Genomic DNA, 20,563 nt, shown 5'->3' with positions numbered 1-20,563 from the left:
TGGAGGAAACAAGTTTCATTACTGCAGCTTTTAAATCAACATGGTTTTATTTCTATCATAAAATACTCACTGTACCATGACTTTTTGAGTATTTTTAGAGAAGAAAAAATAAAGCTAAAAATCCACAGGTCTTTTAACATTAAAGAAACTTAGATACTAAACAGACCTGACCTTTTATTTAATAGATGGAGAAATCGAGGTCCAAGGAGCTTTTATTTCTTACCTATGGTCACAAAGGGCATTCCTAGCAAAATCACATCAAGGAGCCAGAGCTCCTAACTCTGTGGCCATGAACTTTCACCTCTCTACTCTTCGACATTCATTCTGAATCTCTGGCCTCCTTCCACTCCTCATTTTGTCATCTCTCTGCTGCTATCTACAGCTCTATGACCCCGACATTGTGTTTATCTCTGTGAGTAGAACTAAAACATATAAGAGCTTGGAGGGAACCCAAATAATAATTTCCTTCAATTCTCCCATTTTATAAAGCAGAAAATTTGAACATAAAAATACCCAAGATTTTCCTAAAGGCATAGGGTGAGGGATGGTTACCCCAAGACCAGAAGCCAGGTCTTCTGGGACCCAGTCCAAGTTCTACCTTGCCCCTCCCGCTCTGGGCCGTGTCTCCTTCTTGTTTTTACTTGCTCTTGCCTATCCTGGTCATCACTGCCGGGATATTTATCTTTGAATATTCATCTCTGGCCATCCTCTCCCCCCATTCCTACCTTCCAGGGGCCCCAGGAGTATCACAGTGTAACTAAACTGGGCTTTCTCTTCCTGGAGCAATTTATATACTAGATAGAGATAGAGCCAAGGATTAATAGCTTACATTCTCCTCCCTGACTAACCGTACAAAGAAAAATAATCCGTTCCATTTTGTCAACATGGAAAAAGCAGAGAGCATGACTGACTTGACACCAACAAAATGAAGTGTATGATGTCGCAAACTTCCTAAAATGGGTGTGGAAGATTACTTGTAAAATTACATAGAAACCATGGGAGTGTTTTTGCAAATCTCTCTCTAAGCTCATATAGAAAGAATTGCATCCTTGTTATCATTTCTGTAAATATCCAAGCCAACTCTCAAAATATTTTTTGGTTCATTCGAGCATAAGAGACCTAAGGATTCACTGCTTTCGTCCAACCGCATCCTTCATGTCTACCCCTTCCTGCCTCATCCCTTACTCTGATCATCATCCTTACCTCACCCACAGCATAGGTGGACAGAAGGGTTTATTCTCTCTGCTATTCTGCACACATTGCTGAACCCCACTGAGGCAGAAAAGAATAAGTGGGTCAAATTGCTTTGTGTTGCCTACCTAAATCGAGCCTTTGTCAGGCAAACAAGAGGCTCCCAGGGAAAAAGCACAGAAGGTTGATGTAGGTGAGAAAAAGTGCAGTGCAAACAGACCTAGAAATAAACAAAAGAGATTTAGAAGAAACAGGAAAGATAACAAAAGCAAAAATGATGCTGAAGGGCTTGTGTCGTCATGTCAACAGAAAAGACAGAGAAGGATAATAGATAGGGGAGTAATGAACAAGGAAGGTGATGAGTCCGTCGGTGAGGTTTTTAGTGAATATCTGAGTTCAAGAGAAGGGGACACCCTTTCTGTTCCTGAGATAGGATTCTAAGAGTAAGGTCGGTGGATTTAGAATTCCAAGGAGGGAATTCGGGGAAGTTAGGAGAAGGCTTGGGTTCTAGTCCTGGCTCTCTTGGGACCGCCTTCTGTGTCCTTAGGCAACTCATACTCATTCCCAGAACGTTATGTTATTTCTTCTTTAAAAGAAGAACTAGACTAGATATCCAAGAACCCTTATCCTCCTAAAATTCAATGAATTAATGAGTCTCTAATAGTTTGTAAAATACGTACCCTTTCTAATGTCAGCATTGGACAGAAAGAAGCATGATAACATGGGAAAAGCACAGGCTGGGTGGTCAAGACCAGTTCATGTCTTCACTGTGCACCTTGTTTATCACCTTTGTGACCCTGGACAATTTGTTTCATCTTGCTGAGCCTTAGTTTCCTTTTCTGCAAAATAAAGAGAATATCATATGCCTCAGAAGGTTGTTTGATATCAAACCTAGATATCAAATCTTCAAAAATTTTAAGTTGCCGTTCCTTGCCTTTTAGGGGAAGCACACACCTAATGCTGTAACTCAACCCATGGTACAAGAGTGGCCTGCTGGTAAACTGACCCTCAATAAGGCAGATTATACTCATAAAAGGTTAACACAGAATGGGGAAGTTCCCTGTCAAAATTCTCCAGACAAGTGTTGAGGCTTTTGCTCTGATTCTGTAAACCTAGATTTAAAGTGTTGAAAACTGGGGACTTCCCTGGCATTCCAGTGGTTAAGACTTCGCTTTCCAATGCAGGGGGTGTGGGTTCGATCCTTGGTCGGGGGGCTGTGATCCCACATGCCTCATGGCCAAAAAAACCAAAACATAAAACAGAAGCAATATTGTAACAAATTCAATAAAGAAAGACTTTTAAAAAAATAAAGTGCTGAGAAACTAAGTTTGTTTTATTCCATATAACATTGGCTGCACGCATGTGTGGGAGTGGGAGTGGGAGGGTGGGTGTGTGAGTTGCTCTAGGCAGATCCCCCAAGTTGTGATGCATTGTTGGCCCCCAAAATTACTGTTCGAAACATTTTTTATTGAATTTTCGTGTCCTATTAACTCAGTAATGTAGTTTGTAAGCCTTTGACTTTGGCTGAGTTTGGGAGCATTTATGACCCTATCATATATGACATAAACATCAATCTGCTTTCTATTTCTTTGCAAATGCAATTATTTCTAATTACATAAAAGCATCACTGATCAAGTAAGCCTAAAAACCAATACAGAAGGGTTTAGTCTCTTAAATAAGCTTGTAGACTTCAAGGAATAATTGAATGTTATAGCATTTAATACAAGGAGATATCTTTGTTGTTGATAACTGGCCCAAACTTAAAGGAAAATGTCTAAACTCCGTCATGTTACATATTGATTGGTTCAAATTGGAAATATTTGGATTCTATTTTCATTTCCTTTTCCTCTCTCTCTGCAGGCTTGGAAATGGGTTTTAGGCCCTGTGGTCTTGTATGCGTGTGAAAGAATACTTAGGTTCTGGCGATTTCAACAAGAAGTTGTCATTACCAAGGTATGCATGCAGGTTTATGTCTGGATAAAAACCTGAGTGTAGATGAAAATTTTTTATTAGCCCAAGTTTTTAATTTGCCATTTTTATTGCAGAACCATCTGTAATTTAGAGGCTCATCTTCTGTTCTAATAATTTCTTGTATCCTGTGCATCTTTTAGTGAGACTAATTTTACTGAAGACAGGGAGCAGGGCTCTGACTGGTACACAGAATTCTGATAAGGGTTATGGTGCAGCCCTGGAGTCATCTGTATTTCTCTTTATTTCGGTGTCTCTCTAGGGGGAAAACGCAGGAGGGCTGAGTATGCTTTACATGGGTCATAGTGACTTAGGGTATAATCACTTCCTCCACAGCATAAAAATACGAACGTTGCGAACACGCAAATAATGTTCACATATTTTCAAATACACACACTCTCACTTGGAACCACTCAACAGAAGATGCGGGAACAGTCACCCTCAGGTTCAAAGGGAGAAAGGGCACTGGGGGGGTTCAAAATGGAGAGGAAGGGCCCTGCCCTAAGGAATGAAGGCACGGTGGTAATATTTTCCAATCTTGCCCTCTCTCCTCACCGCTCTCCAATTTTTACCTCATGCTGGAGGAAGACCTCAGCAGATAGATCAAGAATACGTGCCTAGGAGGACTTCCCTGAAGGTCCAGTGGTTAAGACTCCATGCTTCCACTGCAGGGGTTCAATCCCTGGCTGGGGACCAGGATCAGGCATGCTGCGCGGTGCAGCCAAAAAATGTTTTAAAAAAGAATAAATGCCAAGGAGACCGAAAGCCTACCCCAGACTCTCCCCCTAGTTGTTTCAATCTCTTAAAAGAAACTCTCTGCTAACCAAACCCATGCAGCTTTGCGAATACAATATTAACAGAACGCTCTGTCTCTTCATGAACGCAGATGCACAGGAATTGCTTCATATTTCTGTTTTAAACTGCTTCCCTGTTGCTGTTTTTAAGTTAAGCACCAAAGGATATCAAGCTGTATCAAGAGCCAGACAGTAACACTTCTGGAAATCTACTCGAGCTGTTACTAGGGAGACCATTTAACAGCAGAATCAGAACGAGTATCAGTAGGGAGAGGAGAAACTAATGATTAAAATGCTGTGAAATTCTCTTCTGAATGGAAAAATACTGTCACAGTATCCAGACACTAGATTCTGCCCCCTTATACCTCCTGCCACAAAAGAAGACGTGGGGGCCTGGAAACAAGAGGGAGGTCTAAGAAGGGAAATTGGTTCATTGTCTCTGATAAGTAGCAAGTTATAGAGCTCTTTAAAAGGGAATAGCCTTTGCATCACGTTTTCTTACATCTAAGACTCAGAGCCTAGGTAGGAGATTGGACGAGACTTGACTAAAACCAAACCAAATGAATAAAACATTTCAGAGTACGAAGGCTGTTTTTTACACAGAATGGAGAAATACCAGGGTTAGTTCACAAAGAAGCAGGAAAAGATGCACATCATTGAAAATAGTAACAAACTGGACCTATATTTTAAAACACGAAGTTGATTCTGTGGCTATTTTGATAACTTTAAGCATGATTAAGTGCTGTGGATGATATGCTAGTTTATATTCTCTTGGGCCTGAAATTAACTGTGCTATCGAAATAGTGGCCACTTGGGACAAACAGTCACGTGCTGGACACCACTTTGCCCCTGGATGCAGCTACCCAAATTTCCTACCTAGCGCGCTGAAGGAGGTCAATGCCGTTCGTGCTGGAGTTGCCATCACTTTCATGTCCGGGTTGGAACGATTCTTGAAAACTCATAATGAATGGTCTATGTCAATCCTACCTCAGAAAAGTTGATATAAACATTTTAAAACCTTTGATGGAATGAAGGCCATTGTCTTCGTATTTAACCTGAGTGAAAGAACCAGCACCTCTCTTGCTGTGATTTAGGTGGTAAGCCATCCATCTGGAGTGCTGGAACTTCACATGAAAAAGCGTGACTTTAAAATGGCACCGGGGCAGTACGTCTTGATCCAGTGCCCGTCCATATCCTCGCTAGAGTGGCACCCCTTCACCCTCACCTCCGCTCCCCAGGAGGACTTCTTCAGTGTGCACATCCGGGCAGCAGGAGACTGGACAGAAGCTTTATGCAAGGCCTTTGGGGCAGACGGACAGGCCCTGAAGGAGCCCTGGAGCCTGCCAAGGTGGGAGCCCATTTCTTTTTTATGTGTAAGTTAGAATATTATAAAAAATCAGGTCCTTTAGTGCATCAACATGCTAACAACTTCTGCAATATCTTATTCTGTATGGTAAATTCGAATCCATTTATAAAATTTGAGACTCTCTATTAAAAAAATATAACTCAGCAGATTTCCATTTGGAGCAAGTACATTTCTTTAAAAAACAAATGTTCAAGACAGGTGATGATCCAGGGAGGGGAAACATTTTGCTTTCCCAGGTCCAAAACATCACTTTGGCAAATTATAAGCAGCTTGTGATGAGTAAGGCAGCCCGGTGAACTTTTTGCTGTCACGGTCCGAGGTTTTTCAATTGTATTTGTAAAGTTTGGTCTTCGTAAAAAGGATGCTTTACAGTCCAAATTAACCTGGCAGCCTCCATACACTGGAGAAAGAGCTAAACGATTAGACTAAAGCTCCGAAAATGACAAAATAATCTGAGAATCAAGAAAGTTAGTGGTGGTGTGCATTGTCAGTCCCACATGTGTGATTGCAAAAAGTATTAATTAACCTCCACTGTGTGCCAGGAATACAAAGATGGCAAAACATTGCCTCCATTCTCTAGGACTTCTGAAATCAACACTGGTGTGCAAACAAATGATTTAATTTTGCTACAAGGATGATGGGTAGACCTGAGAAAGTGGAATAACACTGATACCATATGTAGTTTCCTGGAGTTGTCGTAACAAAGTACCATGAACCAAGGGCCTTAAAACAACAGAATTGTTATCTCTCACAGTTCTGGAGACTGCAGGTCTGAAATCTCGGTGTCAGCAGGGCCGTGCTCCCTCTGAAAGCTGTAGGAAGGATTCTTCCTTAGCTCCTCCCAGCTCCTGGTGGTTTGCCAGCCATCCTCGGCGTTCCGAGGCTGCGGCTGTGACAGTCCAGTTTCTGCATCTGTCATTACATGTTGTCCTCTCCTCTTGTGTCTGTGTCTCTGTGTTTCTGTGGTCCCTTCTTGCAAAGACACCAGTCACACTGGATTAAGGGCCCATCTTCCTGGATGACCTCATCTTAACTTGATTACATCTGCAACAATCCTATTTCCAAATAAGGTCACATCGGAAGATAGGATTTCAGCATATCAACTGGACTAAACAATTGAATCCAAAACAACATCCTATTCAGAAAAGCCTGGGCATGCGACAGAAGTCCCAGTGTCCTTGGCTCCTTTTAGTAAACAATGGCTTAGAATTGATTCCCACTCTTGCTGCAGGATCACACAATAAGCACTCAAAGCCCATGTTTCGGGACCCAGAAAAACAGGGACACACACAAAAAAATGTTGAGAAAAACTTTGTGAAGGAATTTGATATTTCAAAAGAAGCCTCAGGACATCCCCTCTTCTGCCATCCTTGGAGGGTATCAGGAACTGCCAAGCAGGTGACCACAGCTACAAGACTTCGGGTGGTGAACCCAGTAAGGACACACTTAGAATGGAACTTCCTAAGGGCAAGAGGTTGTCCTCCTCTATATGTCCCATGCCTAGAACAGTGTCTGACACGTAGTGGATACAGAGTAAATATTTGATGAGGAATGAATACCTGGACCCAAGATGGACGCTTCAACTCATTTAATTTAACAAATATTTACCGGTGGTAAACTAGGCACCAGAATAAATTTAAGGCACAGGATCTACTCAGCTTATTGTCCCTCCTCTGTCTTCCCATGGGACACTGAACTGTGACTATGTAGCACTGGGCTTGCTTGTGTTGGGTGGGGGGGAAGAGCCACAGTCTTCATTTCAAACACTGGTACTAAAGAGCAGTGTGATGATAAACCAAGTACAAACATCATCTATTCAGACTAGAGCCCCAAGTCACAAGACATCTGACTATTCCATTAAGACCTTATCCTTTTTATCATGGAAAGGAAGCCATGTAACAGAATTCTGAGGTTCAGAGTGTAGTGTGAATGCTTAAAATCAGGAATGAAAGTAAACACACATACGCACACGCACATGCATGCACACACACAGGTCCCAGCCCTCCCTTGGCATTGCCAAGGTGGATACCTTCATCCTGTTTGCTAGCCTGGTTTCTGCTCTGAGTGTATACAGTCGTCCGGCCTATCGACCAACCTTCCTCTTCACAAACCAGCTCTCATTTCAGCCAGTCCCCCAACAAGAGCTCAGGAAGTGTTTCTCCGTAGTCGGTATGCTTGCTTTCTTTTTGTTTTATTGAAGTAGAGTTGATTTACAATGTTGTGTTAGTTTCAGGTGTACAGCAAAGTGATTCCATTTTACATATATACATATATCTATTTCTTTTAGATTCTTTCCCCTTAGAGATTATTACAAAATACTGTGTATAGTTCCCTGTGCTATACAGTAGGTCCTTGTTGGTTATCTATTTTATATACAGTAGTGTGTACATGTCAATCCCAACCTCCTAATTTATCCCTCCCCCACTTTCCCCTTTGGTAACCATATGTATGTTTTCTATGCCTGTGGGTCTATTTGTGTTTTGTATATAAGTTCATTTGTATCTTTTTCTTAGGGTTCCACGTAATATCGTATGATACTTAGCATGCTTTTATCTCCAGAGTGCATCTTCAGCGCAAGGCCTGACATGATCTGGCCCCCAGACCTCCCTGGGCACCCCTGCTGCACCACCTGCTCCCTCGCTCGCTCAGCCACTCTTCCAGCCTCTTGCTTCCCTCCCACACCAAGCACACTCGCCTCAGGGCCTTTGCCGCTGCAGCTCCCTCTCCCTGGCACACTCTTCCCCCGGTCTCTGCTTGGCCGCCCCCTCACTGCCCCCAGGTCTCTGCTCTAATGTCTCCTAATGAGGCCTTCCCTTCCCATTTCCTGTGATCCAGCAACCCCGACAGACACTCCACACTCGTCGTGGTCACTGTGCCCCGTGCCTTACTTTCTTCCTCTCCACCTGACACACTAAATACCTGGTTGTTTATTTGTTTACCATTTATCTCCCCACACGAGAATGGGGACTTTATCTCTTTGATTCACTTTGTTGTCCCCAGTGACCAGAACGGGCCCTAACTCTCAGCTGGCACTCAATAAATATTTACCAAGTGAATAAAAATGAGTCGTTGTACACAGTGCAGCTTCCCTTCATTTGTTAACTTCGTTTGACCTCTGCCTCTATATATGTGTAGGCATAAGAAACCCCCCAAAACCTAGAATTTGTTTAAATCTTCAGCACATGACAAATCAGAATCTTATTGAACTTCCTTCGATGATTTTACCTCTCAACATTGTTTTAATTTTGGATTAAACGGAACAGTTTAGGGAGAGTACCATAATTTTTCACTGCTTTGCACCCAGAAAGGATTTAATCCAGTCCCAGGAACCTGTGAGACAAGCAGTGACTGAGGACCCCAAGAGGACATGCAAAGCTTAGTGAAGAGCAGGGAAGCTCTTCCTCTGAACTCAGGAAGAAGGACAATGAAGCTCTTTTAAAAGACTTCGCATTAACAGATACACACTACTGTATATAAACGAGACAAACAACAAGGACCCACTGTATAGCACAGGGAACAGTATTCAATACCTTACAATAACCTATAATGGAAAAGAATCTGAAAAAGAATAGATATATATGTATGTATCACTGAGTCACTTTGCTGTACACCTGAAACAATGTAAATCAACTATACTTCAATAAAAATAAATAAATAAAATAAAAGACCTCACCTTCTGAAGTAAAATGGAGGAATTTCTCAGAGTCTGTGTTAGAGTTTTTAGCGATTTAATCTACTGCCCAGAGCCAAGGGTTCCAGCGTCCGACAGCCTGGGTTCAAAGCCCAGTTTTGCATGGGATCTTGGAGGATGTATGTAACACCTGCCTCAGTTTCCTCATCTGTAAAATGAAGATGACAATAATAGTACATAGGTTCTGTTTAGGATTAAATACGACAGTCCATATGAAGCCCTTAGCATAATGCATAGTAAAAAAAAAAAAGTTAGCTACTATTGTCATTGGCAAAATAAGAAACGTCATCTACCACAGAGTCGACAGTGAAAGTGCTGATGACACAGGAGGGACAGCGTGGATGAATAAAGTTCATGGGTTCAGAGAGACAAGACGGGAGGTTGATGAGGTGGTGGGTGGTGCTGCTGACAGGAGCAGCAAGGGCCAGGTGATGTGGCTGCTGGAAAGGGGACTCGCTTCTAAACTGCTTTATTAGAAACTGTATCCACATCAGACAGGAAGTAACTGAGTGAACTTGACAAATGAGAATTTGTGCAAAGGAAGCCAATTCAACATTGTGAGAGATGGAGATATTTTGGTCCAAAAAAGAACAATTGGGGTGTCATGATAGCTAGATCAACTAGTTTAAGGGTTGAGAGGCAGGAAAGGGAAAACACCTGGTTTGTTTCTCAGGCAGGCAAAAGGCATGAGTTGTCAGAAGACAGATCCCAGTGAAACATGAGGAAAACCTGTCTAATACTTAGCCCTCCCTGCCCCTCTATGGAACAAGGGGCCCTACAATTTCACGTGGGAAAGTGATTAGTGATCAGGGATGTGAAAGGAGGGAATCTCTGTATGAACCAGGAGGTAGGACTCAATATTTCCTCCTGCTGCTTCCAGCTTAGGTTCTCAATTTTAATTATGTAGAAATTTGTTTATTATGCACTTCTATGAATTATATGACACAATTCTTCTTTGGGTTTAATTGTTATCGTTTAAAATCAGTGTCAAATAAATCCCAAATACAACTAATTATAAAAACAATTAACAATAAGACACTTTAATCGTGGACCGTTTCATATTTATTCTCTTTCTCTCAATTCCCCTTATCTAATTATTTATAAAAGAATCTACCGTGGGCTGAGATACTAACCCTTTCTGATTAATGACCTTTTATTTTTATTCTTCTATTTCCATATATCAATATGTAATAAAGCCTTATTAATTAAGATAACTTGAGGAGAGTTAATTTGAATTGTTAGGAGGTCTGGCATATGGAATATTTTAAAATAAACCCAATTGAACTTTCATGAACACATAGTAAGCCCAAAAGGGGCAACCTCGGGTGCCTTCAACAGACACTCCTTAGGGAATGGTTATGAATAACTTAGAAGCTTCTTAATTAGCATATCTTTGTTCATATGTAAATGTGTGCTTTTGGAATAGTTGAGGTTATTTAATACATTCCGTTGACTGAAATATTTTAAACATTCCCTTTACAATTTATTCAATAAATTGTTATTGAACAGCTCCATGTAAGGTGCTGGGATACAGTGGTGGGCAAAGACAGACATGGTCCCTACCTCTGCAGACCTGAGAGTCTAGTGACCAAACAGACACAAATTAAGTCATGCACACACACACACACACCACCCAAAACAACTATAAAATTACAACTGTGATAAGGACTACAGAGGAGAGATGCATGGTGTTATAAATTATCTAAGAGGGGATTTAACCTAGTCTAAGAAATCCATGAAGACTTCCCCAGAGAAATGATAATTGGGATGAGACCTAATGGAAGGGTAACTATGAACCAAATAAGAGGATAGGAGAGAACTTGGGGCAGAGCATTCCAAGTGACTAGTTGGATTATCATGTGCAAAGGCCCCTTAGCCAAAGAGGGTCCTGTGTACGTTAAGAAACAAAAGAAAAGCCAGTGTGGAGAACTGGCCATGAGAGATGGAGCAGAATCCGGGGTCAGTCCATTTAGGACCAAGTTAAAGACAGTTGCACTTATTCAATGAATATGCATGATCCTTATAAAGAAAAATTTGCTAAGCAAAGACAAAACATCAGTGCCACCCCTGGCCTAATTATCACAGATTTTTGAGTTCGCATAATGTAAAATAATGAGTTTTAGAAATTCCACACAACTGACAAATTATTCCAAAATTATGTTTATTCCAAATGAATGGCTTCCATTAGACTAAAATTATATAAACATACGAAGAGGTGGGAACGGGGAGAATCATATTAGCAAAAGGACACGTAAGCCTTCTAAGCCACCTTGATGATTCTGTTTTTTCCCTCTGAGGGCAGATGGGAAAAGAAAGGAAAAGAAAAGGCATCTTCTACCAATCCTCATGATGCTTGAAGGCAAAACAAACTCTTAAGAACTGTAAAAAAGAGCTGTGCCATAAGGCCGGCCACCACAGCGCTACACTACGTGTGTCCCAATAGGGCATGCTCAAGCACAGAGCCAACTTCCCTGCACACATTTGCTAACACATCCTATACAAAGCACTCGTTTAGGATGGCTTTGATTTCAAGAGCGGAGTGTTCTGAATGTCAAACGGCACACTTTGTGATTGCAGGCTGGCGGTGGACGGGCCATTCGGAGCTGCACTGACAGATGTGTTTCACTATCCAGTGAGCATGTGCATTGCCACGGGAATAGGGGTCACTCCCTTTGCCGCTCTTCTGAAATCTATCTGGTACCAATGCTGTGAGTCACAAACCCAGTGGAAGCTGAGCAAGGTATGGAAAATATCATCAGCTTACCCTTCCATGAATTCAAAGGTTCAACATCCTTCTATCTATCATCTGCCGATTCCTGGGGAGGGTTTTAATTAACTGTGAGGGATAAACTCAAGGATCCTTAACTATACTTATGTTCTTAAAAATCTCCATTCAGTATTACATTTATGAGAAGGGTTATGTCTAATCTTGTTAAAGATGACAAGACATAAATTTTATTGCTTCATTGCCATTACAGGACATGTAATTGCTCATGTCAGTAAAATATGGACAGGCTGCAAATGGCTATGTGACTGCGCTGCAGTGAGTACTATTAACAGGCAGCCTTAGACTCGAGCTTGATACTGTGGTTGCAAGTGTACTATTCAATATCTTCATCTCATGGACTCGGGGTCTTAACTGAGAAGCAAAAATGCCACAGTTGGGATTCATTTGTCTGCTTGCCTGGTGTTGCCATCCAGCTCCAAATCTCCTTTTTGTCATTTCTTGTATGTTCTCTGACTAGCTGCCTCCATGGTTCCCTTGCTCCCTTTGTGCATCCCATGTTTTAACCCTCTTAGGATCAGCAACAGACACTAGAGCAGCAGGAGAAAGGGAGCCATGCTAACACTAAATGGTGTCAACTCAGGAGGGCCAAGGACATCGGGCAAACTTGGTTCTGGTCCTGGTTCTGCCGCTTCTCTGACTGACACTTTGGCTGCAGTTTCCTCGTCTATCCCAGGAAGATGCTTGATTAAGTCAGCATGTCTATGGGACGTTAGTCATATGAGAAGGTCCACTAAAGAGAATTGTGTAGTGAAATGATTTCAGAAATGCTGTCACAGATCCCCCTTTAGAAGATTCACATCTTCTATTGGCCTGTTAAATAAATTCTGCAGAAAAGAAACTCATTCAGTTTCATTTCACCCACCCTTCCCAAGCATATTTAGCCATGGAAACTTTCTTCATCTATCATTCTTTAAGAAATGGCACTTTGCGAAGCACTGGGGCAAGGCCAGAAGGGAAGATCTCTACAGGTGGGGCTTTCTCAACCAAGAAATTAGAGTAAAATTAGCTATCATTTCATGAGTTTCCAAGTGACAGGCGCTTGACATATGTTTTTTCATTTTATTTTTATAATCTTCCCAACAACCTTAGAAAGTAGATAGCACAAGCTCTGTTCTCCAAATAAGGCCTCTGAAGCTTTAGAGACACTAAAGTCACTTTCTTGGAAATACACTGTTAATGAAGGGCAAAATCAGGGTTCGAACTCAGGTGCATTTGGCTCTCTGGTTTGACATAACCAACACATGGTAGACATGGCTTCCACCTACTGTATTGTAGGAAGATCGTGGGATTCCTGGTCAGAAAATCTACCTCAGCCTGATTCCACCCTCACTAGACGCATCACCCTGAGTGCATCAGATCACCTCTCGGAGCTAGGTTTCCTGATATACACGATGGAGAAATAAGAGTCCATATCCATCAGGGAGTTTTAATACCAAATAAGACAAATAAATAATGTAGAAACATTACTGTATAAATGTGTATAAGATATATTAAGTGTGTATAAGATTATAATTAAATTAATTATATCTGCCAAAGATATAAATTACTAGTACTAATACTAATAGCCTAGATTAATCAATCATTGACTACCTAGAAGGCAGGGAGTTAGGCATTTTACACATACTATCTCACATCATCTTTACTTACCACTTGCCCATTTTACAGATGAGAAAACTGAAGCTGGATCACAAAGCTAATAGGAATGATAGAATCATATCATTGAATTGTTATAATACCTCTTTCAGATAAGTAGTATCCTCAGACTACCAGTGAGGAAACAGAAGCACAGAGAGCTAATAAATATCAGAATGAGAGTTTGAACCCGGGTTCTTCTTAAGCTAAATCCCATCATCTTTCCTTTATACCACAATAAGATTAACCAAGTGTTTTAGTCTGTTCGGGCTGCTATAGCAAAATACCATAGATGGGGTGGTATACCATACATACAACAGAAATGTATTTCTCCTACAGTTCTGGAGCCTGGGAAGTCCAAGATCAATGCACCAGCATCAGACTTGGTGTCTGATGAGAGCCCACTTCCTGGTTTATGGACGGTCATCTTCTAGCTCTAACTTTCCACTGCAAAAGAGGGCAAGTTTTTTGGACACTGATGGGCACTAATCCAATTCAAGAGGGCTCCACCCTTATGACCTAATCACCTCCCAAACTCCCCACCTCCAAATACCATCACACTGGGGACTAGATTTCAACATATGAATTTGGGGCGGGGGCACAAACATTCAGTCCAGGGCACAAAGCAAGCAAAACAGACACTGTTTCATACATTTGGACTCCACTGCAAAGCTTTGTTATGGTTTATGTTGATTTCCCCATCTCTGTAAACTCTTTCCTCTTGCTGTCTACCAAGTGAGACCCACTTATAGCAGCGGCTCATTGCTTCATGGTTCTCACTGTACAAAAGGTCACATTATGCTTCACATGGAGATGGTGATGGAATTGTGTGTCTCACTTTCATTCACTTATTCACTCAATGAGTATTTATGCAGCACCTACTATGTGCCAAGCCCCACTCATACTGGCTGAAAAGCCTATCACTCTCCTCTCACCAGACTCACAATACCTGACCCTTCTCTCAACATCCATTACCCCTGTGCTGTTCTCCTTTTATATCATTTATCCTTCTTTTTTATTTTAACGTTCACAAAGTACTTTATTTCCCTTAACAGATTCTGAGCTCCTTAAGCGTGGCTTTTCTCGATATCTCCATTATTAGAGAGATATATATTTATATATGCACACACACTATAAATTTTGAATAAATCAATGAGTGAATAAATGTCCACTTGGCCAAAAGAATTAACAAATGGCTTCTGCACAATTTTCTGTAAAATTCTAGGTTACTAAGATTAATTTTTTTTATTTAAACAAAAGGCTATTAGTTCAGCAACTTTATAATTAAAATAATACATTCCAATTATTTTATCACAAATAGGAAAATTCTTCTAAGAATCCACAAAATCTTAAAGTCCATATTGGAACCCACAGAATATTAATACCACCTTCTCTCTCACCATTTCAGTGTTATTCCCGGGCTGTTTATGGGCTTTTTCAAAGCTGTTTCAGTGGGAGGGCTAAGGATTTACCACAAAAGTATAAAACAGGGGCTTTGATCTCTAGTCCAAAAAACAGAGATCATAGAATTGGAAATAAAACACACTGTTTTAATGACTTATAAAAATTGGGGGTAATATTGAGACAACCCTCAACTGAAAATAAAGGCAGGAGTTATAGTATATGGGAGAAAAGAAGCTAAAAGCATGAAATCACAAAATTGAAGGGGCTTGACCTTCCAGTTTTGCATAGGACAATACTTACAGTGGGAAGTGATTGGTTCAAAGTCCCTAACTGGCTAGCCACTGATTCAGGACAGGAGCCTGTGTTTCTGGTTTCAAAGCTCTTTTATGAAAGAAGTGAGGTTTCACACTACAGAAAGTTCAGGCTGAAAATCACACTTGACATCCACTTCCTCAGAATCTGCATGCTTGAGAAAAAGCTTAGGAAATTTCTGTTTTAAAGCAATTCTGTGTTTATTTGAGTACAGCTAACATTAGGCTTATGTAACTAATATTTGTCAGGGCCGCCCACATGCTTTTGAGATATAAATACTACTCCTTCCACTAAACTGTCAGCATCTCTATAATTTTTTAAGTGCGGGAGAGCAAAGCAGTACATTCTTATCTAACAGCATCTTCACAATTATAGATCTGGGCTATAGTTTTCAGAGTGTTCTTTTCTGCAACAAGGAAAGGGGAAAAAACAGCATAGAGGTTCAGAGCTGGAATTTTAAGTTTAAATAGTTAACTGCAATTGGTTCGGATTTTCTCCCTCTTGTGTAAAAGTTGGCATAAAGGCAGTCGTTTTTATGAACAAGGCTTATACTGCAAGTCTAGAGTAAAAAATTTGCACCAAAGTTTTCTTAGTTGTGACCATTGCAAACTACATCTCTTCCTCCTTCTCCTCTGCCACATTATTCTAGAACACTTCTAAGTAAAATGCAAAAAGATATCCAATAGGACTCCTGCATCTTCTTTGGGGTCATATGTAGCACTTTCTGTTTGAAGCTAGCGTTTTTCAAATTTTTTCTAGCTATGTGTTATTACTAAAGATAGTGGTGAGGAGCAGCAGAGGAAGAGAGAGAAGTGGTTAGGAGACACTTCCCAAGAAGGCAAAATAACAATAAAGATAATGATGCCCTGCTGTGAAGAAAATAGGAAAAAGTTGTAATATATTAGAGGGATATTTCCAACCCAAGAGTAAGAGCCACACTTCACTTAGTTGGAGGCAAATGAGAACACAGTGCTCTTTGGGGATGAAGGAAGGGGGTGTGAGCGGCTGGGACATCCCTGTGATACAGTATGGAGGAAGCCGAGGGTTAAAATGCCCCTTGGGGATGAATGTCCCCCCAGCTCCTGCCTAACGGAGATGATTAATGCTACATCACACTCAATTTGTGAAAAGAGCTCTTGAAAAAAGTTAGGACAGTTTGCTTGTGCAAACTGTCAAAATGATGAATGGAAATAGGTGTGTACAAACCAGGGGTGGGGAGGGGGCAGATTGCTGACATAAATGTATTGGCCTCCACATTTTAGTTCCCTAATATCACAGCCGTGCAGTCAGAACCGAGAGGACGGCCAACTGGATGATTTGGTTCATTTTCTTAACTGCATATGTAATCTTCAGATGATAATAAAATAGATTCTAGAAAAACTGAGATAACCTAATTTCTTCATAAATGGTCTTCCTTCATCAGCTCAATAATACATAACCGTGATAATGAGTATTTATAGTGTGTCCTGCGCAAAATGGCCTTTGGGTTCTTAACCTAATATAATAAACAGATAATTCAAATAAAAAGACAGCATGGGCCAGTGGGAACAAGGCAAAGAGGCCAAGAAAGGCAAAAATCCATACTCTCCTTAAATATATTAATAAAACAAAGGAGGGCCTGCTCTCTTTTCTAATGAATGAAAAATGCATTTAATTTAATCTGTTTTGAGGAATTATTTACTTTCACTTTCCCTCACCCTGCTGCTCTGGCTACTCCTGGAACTGATCATCTCTGGTAGCCGCTGAGAGTGTCCTGATAAATTGAACCAGGGAACATGAGGCCAGCTTGCATCTCCAGGAGACTCACGTGCTTCTCACCTTTCACTAGGCAGCCTCAAAAGACTCCAGTCCCCCAGGAGGTCTCCCCATTGCCCTGTGGGGAAGTGACCAGTATTAATATTTTTAATATCTTGGTTTATTAACCACACAAGCCGTACATGACTACAGGGTCCTTGTAAAAGAGTCAAATAAAATACTCAGTCAAAAATCTCAATCAGAACAGACTTGTGGTTGCTGGGGGTGGGGTGGGGGGCGGTGGCGAGGGATGGACTGGGAGTTTGGGGTTGGTAGATGCAAACTATTACATTTGGAATGGATAAACAAGGTCCTACTGTAGAGCACAGGGAACTATATTCAATATCCTGAGATAAACCATAATGGAAAAGAATCTGAAAAAGAATGTATATATATGTATGTACAACTGAGTGACTTTGCTGTACAGCAGAAATGAGCACAACTTTGTAAATCAACTATACTTCAATTAAAAAAAAAAAAAAAGAATGTGTAAGCATGGCATTACAGAGAGCAAAGTGCACTGTTCTGGGGACCCTTGCAATGAAAGACATCAAGACTTCATTTAGCTGTGTTTTTTTTTAAACCTCATTTCTGTTTAGAAATAAATTGATTTAGCAGTTTGAAAAAAAAAAACTCCCTTTATTCACCTCCCTTCCCAAATTAACCACTGCCACCACTTGGCCCTCCAGGGTTCTCACCTGAAACGGTTGAGCACATCTTATTCCATTCCTTTCCTGCACTTTTGTGTACACATACGCACCTACACACATATGCAAGGTGTTATTTTATTTTTACATAAATAGGGATGTGGGGATGGGGAAGGAGGGAGAGAAAGAAAGGTGTGCAATTTGTGTTTTTGTTTTTCATTCTAACATGGCCTGGCGCTCCTTCAAGTGTCACTGCCTATTTATTGACTTTATTTTATTTAGCGCCTTCAGTGAATTCTGTAGTATGACTATCTCACAATTGATTTTATCATTCTATTATTAATGAACATTCCAGTTGTCCAACAACTATAATTTGAGCAAACTGAGGCACAATAAAGTTTAGGCCCCAGTCAAAGGGCAAAGCAGCAGCATAGCCATGAAATAGTTAACATTAAGGATAATGGCTTTAAACAATAGTCTTAAGGACTAAAAGTGATTGACAAAGGCTGGTCTTAGTATTACAATGGATAATGGGAAAAATAGTTTTATAATTTTATTTCTTTAAAACCAGATGTGGAAGCCATGTTAGGGAAGCTTCTCAAAACTAGTTGCTTCAAAAACTGTTTGCTATTGTCTTCACCCACGATGACCTTGGTAACAGCAACCACAAAATAAAAACCAGGACAATAATAGTTACCATTTATTGAGGAGGTATTATGTTTTCTAAATATCAGTCTCTATCTTTTCAAAGAGAAAAGTTCTCTTTTTAGAAAATATTCATGATTCCCTCCATGGAAAGTCACCATCACCCTCCCTGATTGAAGCTTCTATCAGTTCTGTTACATTGTATAGGGAGCGTGGAATCTTAGCTCAGGCTACTATAACAAAATACCAAGGCTGAGTGGCTTAAAACAACAAACATTTCTCATAGGTCTGGAGGCTGGAAGTCTGAAATCAGGGTGCCAGGATGATTGTGTTCTGGAGAGGACTCTTCCTGACTTGCAGATGGCTACCTTCTTGCTGTGTCTTCACATGACGAGAGAGGGAGCTCTGGTCTCTTCCTCTTCCTATAAGGGCACTAATCCCATCATGGGGGCCCACCCTCATGACCTCATCTAAATCTAATCATCTCTTAAAGGCCCCATTTCCAAATCATCACATTGGCGGTTAAGATTTCAACACACAAATTTAGGGGGGATGCATTCATACCATAACAGTGGGGAACATAGGATGCTGCCCAGGAGGAGGCAAGGTCACAGTGCAATCCCACCGGCCTCCTAGAGGGAGCTGTTGTTCAAGGTCAAGGTCAACCCTGGCACCCAACATGGATCTTAGAGTACCTTTCACTAGTGAATGGGTTCCTCTCAGAACTACATCTTTATGACCAATGCTGAGGTTTCGAGACTGGTGCTAGAGATTTTGGTTTCACCTCCTGTCAATAACCACCATCTCTATAGTTCAGGAGTGACGGTGGACACAGACCCCCAAGTAAGGCAAGTGTCCCTCTTCGCTCTCTAATATAAACATGTGGCATTCATTCTGTAAGCTCCTCCAGATGACAGTGAGGTAGTAGCAATATCTCAGCTAACATCTCAGAGCACTTACTGCATCTTTAGACTTTGAGCTAAATGCTTCCATGAAACCTATCCTTTCATCTTCAAAATAATCTCATGGATTATTGTTCTGTGTTTTTGTTCTGGGGTTTTTTTGCCATTTCAATGTGTGATAATCTAGACTCAAATTACATAACTTGCTCCCAGTTACACAGCTTGAAGGTGGTGAAGCCAGGAGACTAGGACAGGTTGCAGGATTCCATGCTCACAATGGTTAACTACTATGTTATATTACACCTTCAACCTGCACCCTCATGTGCAATTTCCTTCCTTAGAAAGGAAAAAGCCCCTTGGGTGCTCTCAGCGATAGATAGATAGATAGATAGGTAATTTTTGTCCCCATTCCACCCTCAGGAAATTGATTTTGGGTCTAAAGAAATGCAGGTTGTATTTGAGGATGTGTCCCCTGCTGTGTTTGTGGGTACCTATCCAGGCCATGGCACGGGAATGTCTGATGGAAGAGTCTGGTGCTCTGGTAGTAAAATAGATAAGTAGCTTTTCTTATTTCATTTCCTGGAATTGTTTATCCAAAAATAGCATGGGGACATTTCCTACTGGGCCCAGATGACCTGGTCCACACTCTCTTAAAGAGAAGCCCAGGCTGTGGGAAAGGTGGGGATGAGCTGGAGCTGAGACCCAGGCCCCCCCTGAGATTGGCTCTGGCTGAGTTTATCTCGTGGTTTGTGCTAGGAACGATGTGGCAGCAAAGGCCTGTGATAGGCCACATGCATACAGAACTCCCTAACCCCATAACAACGTCCTGGAGTGGTGCCCTGCAACATCTGGGGATCCATTAGATCTACAAAAATGTGTGGGCTGAGTCCTGTAAAAGAAAACTTCATTACTACAGAAGTTCAGAACTTTCATCATTTTACTGAGGATGACTTTCTGTGTAACAAAACCTTTTCAAGTTACCTGAGGTATTTTAGGCCTCTGTTATCTACTACAGATTTCTGAAAGCCATGCTTTATACAGGTAACCGATTTTAGGGTGGTTTTATTTTTGGAGACTGAGGCGGGGCGAGAGTTGGGAAGCACAGATCACAGACGTGTAGCCTATTGTTTGGGACGTTTGTTCTACCATTGACCAGACCCTTCCTACTGGAGGAAACACAGAGGTGGGGAGCCTCTGTCCCTTCACAGTGAGCGTCCCTCACTATTAGAAAGATGAAAGGGAGTCAAAGTAAATGTGCTTTTTCCTCTCTTCAAAGTCCATTTTCTTCTCTTTCTGCCCGAGGCACTTCACCAGAGCCCATTCAGTGCCCCTCCATTGCCTCTTGCACCAAAGCTGCCCAGTGTCACCTGTGAGTCAGTTACAGAGGGAAAAACACACAAAGCCATTACAAGGAAGCAGAACGTATAAA

At 41.2% G+C, this 20,563-nt stretch overlaps 1 protein-coding gene across 1 annotated transcript in view; it reads left to right on the top strand.

Moving 5' to 3' along the window:
* Positions 1-20,563, top strand: part of NOX3 (NADPH oxidase 3) — a gene marked incomplete at its 3' end in the record, with an annotated part of 57,871 nt that overhangs the window by 18,949 nt on the left and 18,359 nt on the right. The window contains exons 8-10 of the mRNA XM_082669390.1: positions 3,052-3,144; positions 5,048-5,301; positions 11,588-11,750. Coding sequence (XP_082525516.1) covers positions 3,052-3,144; positions 5,048-5,301; positions 11,588-11,750 — 510 coding nt within the window. The remainder of the gene's footprint in view (positions 1-3,051; positions 3,145-5,047; positions 5,302-11,587; positions 11,751-20,563) is intronic.

Source organism: Grampus griseus (genome assembly GCF_964374135.1).
Source record: "Grampus griseus genome assembly, chromosome: 13".
Taxonomy (NCBI): Eukaryota; Metazoa; Chordata; class Mammalia; order Artiodactyla; family Delphinidae; genus Grampus; species Grampus griseus.
The sequence above is the reverse complement of the archived record's forward strand: the minus strand, read 5'-3'. Positions and strand labels throughout refer to the sequence as shown.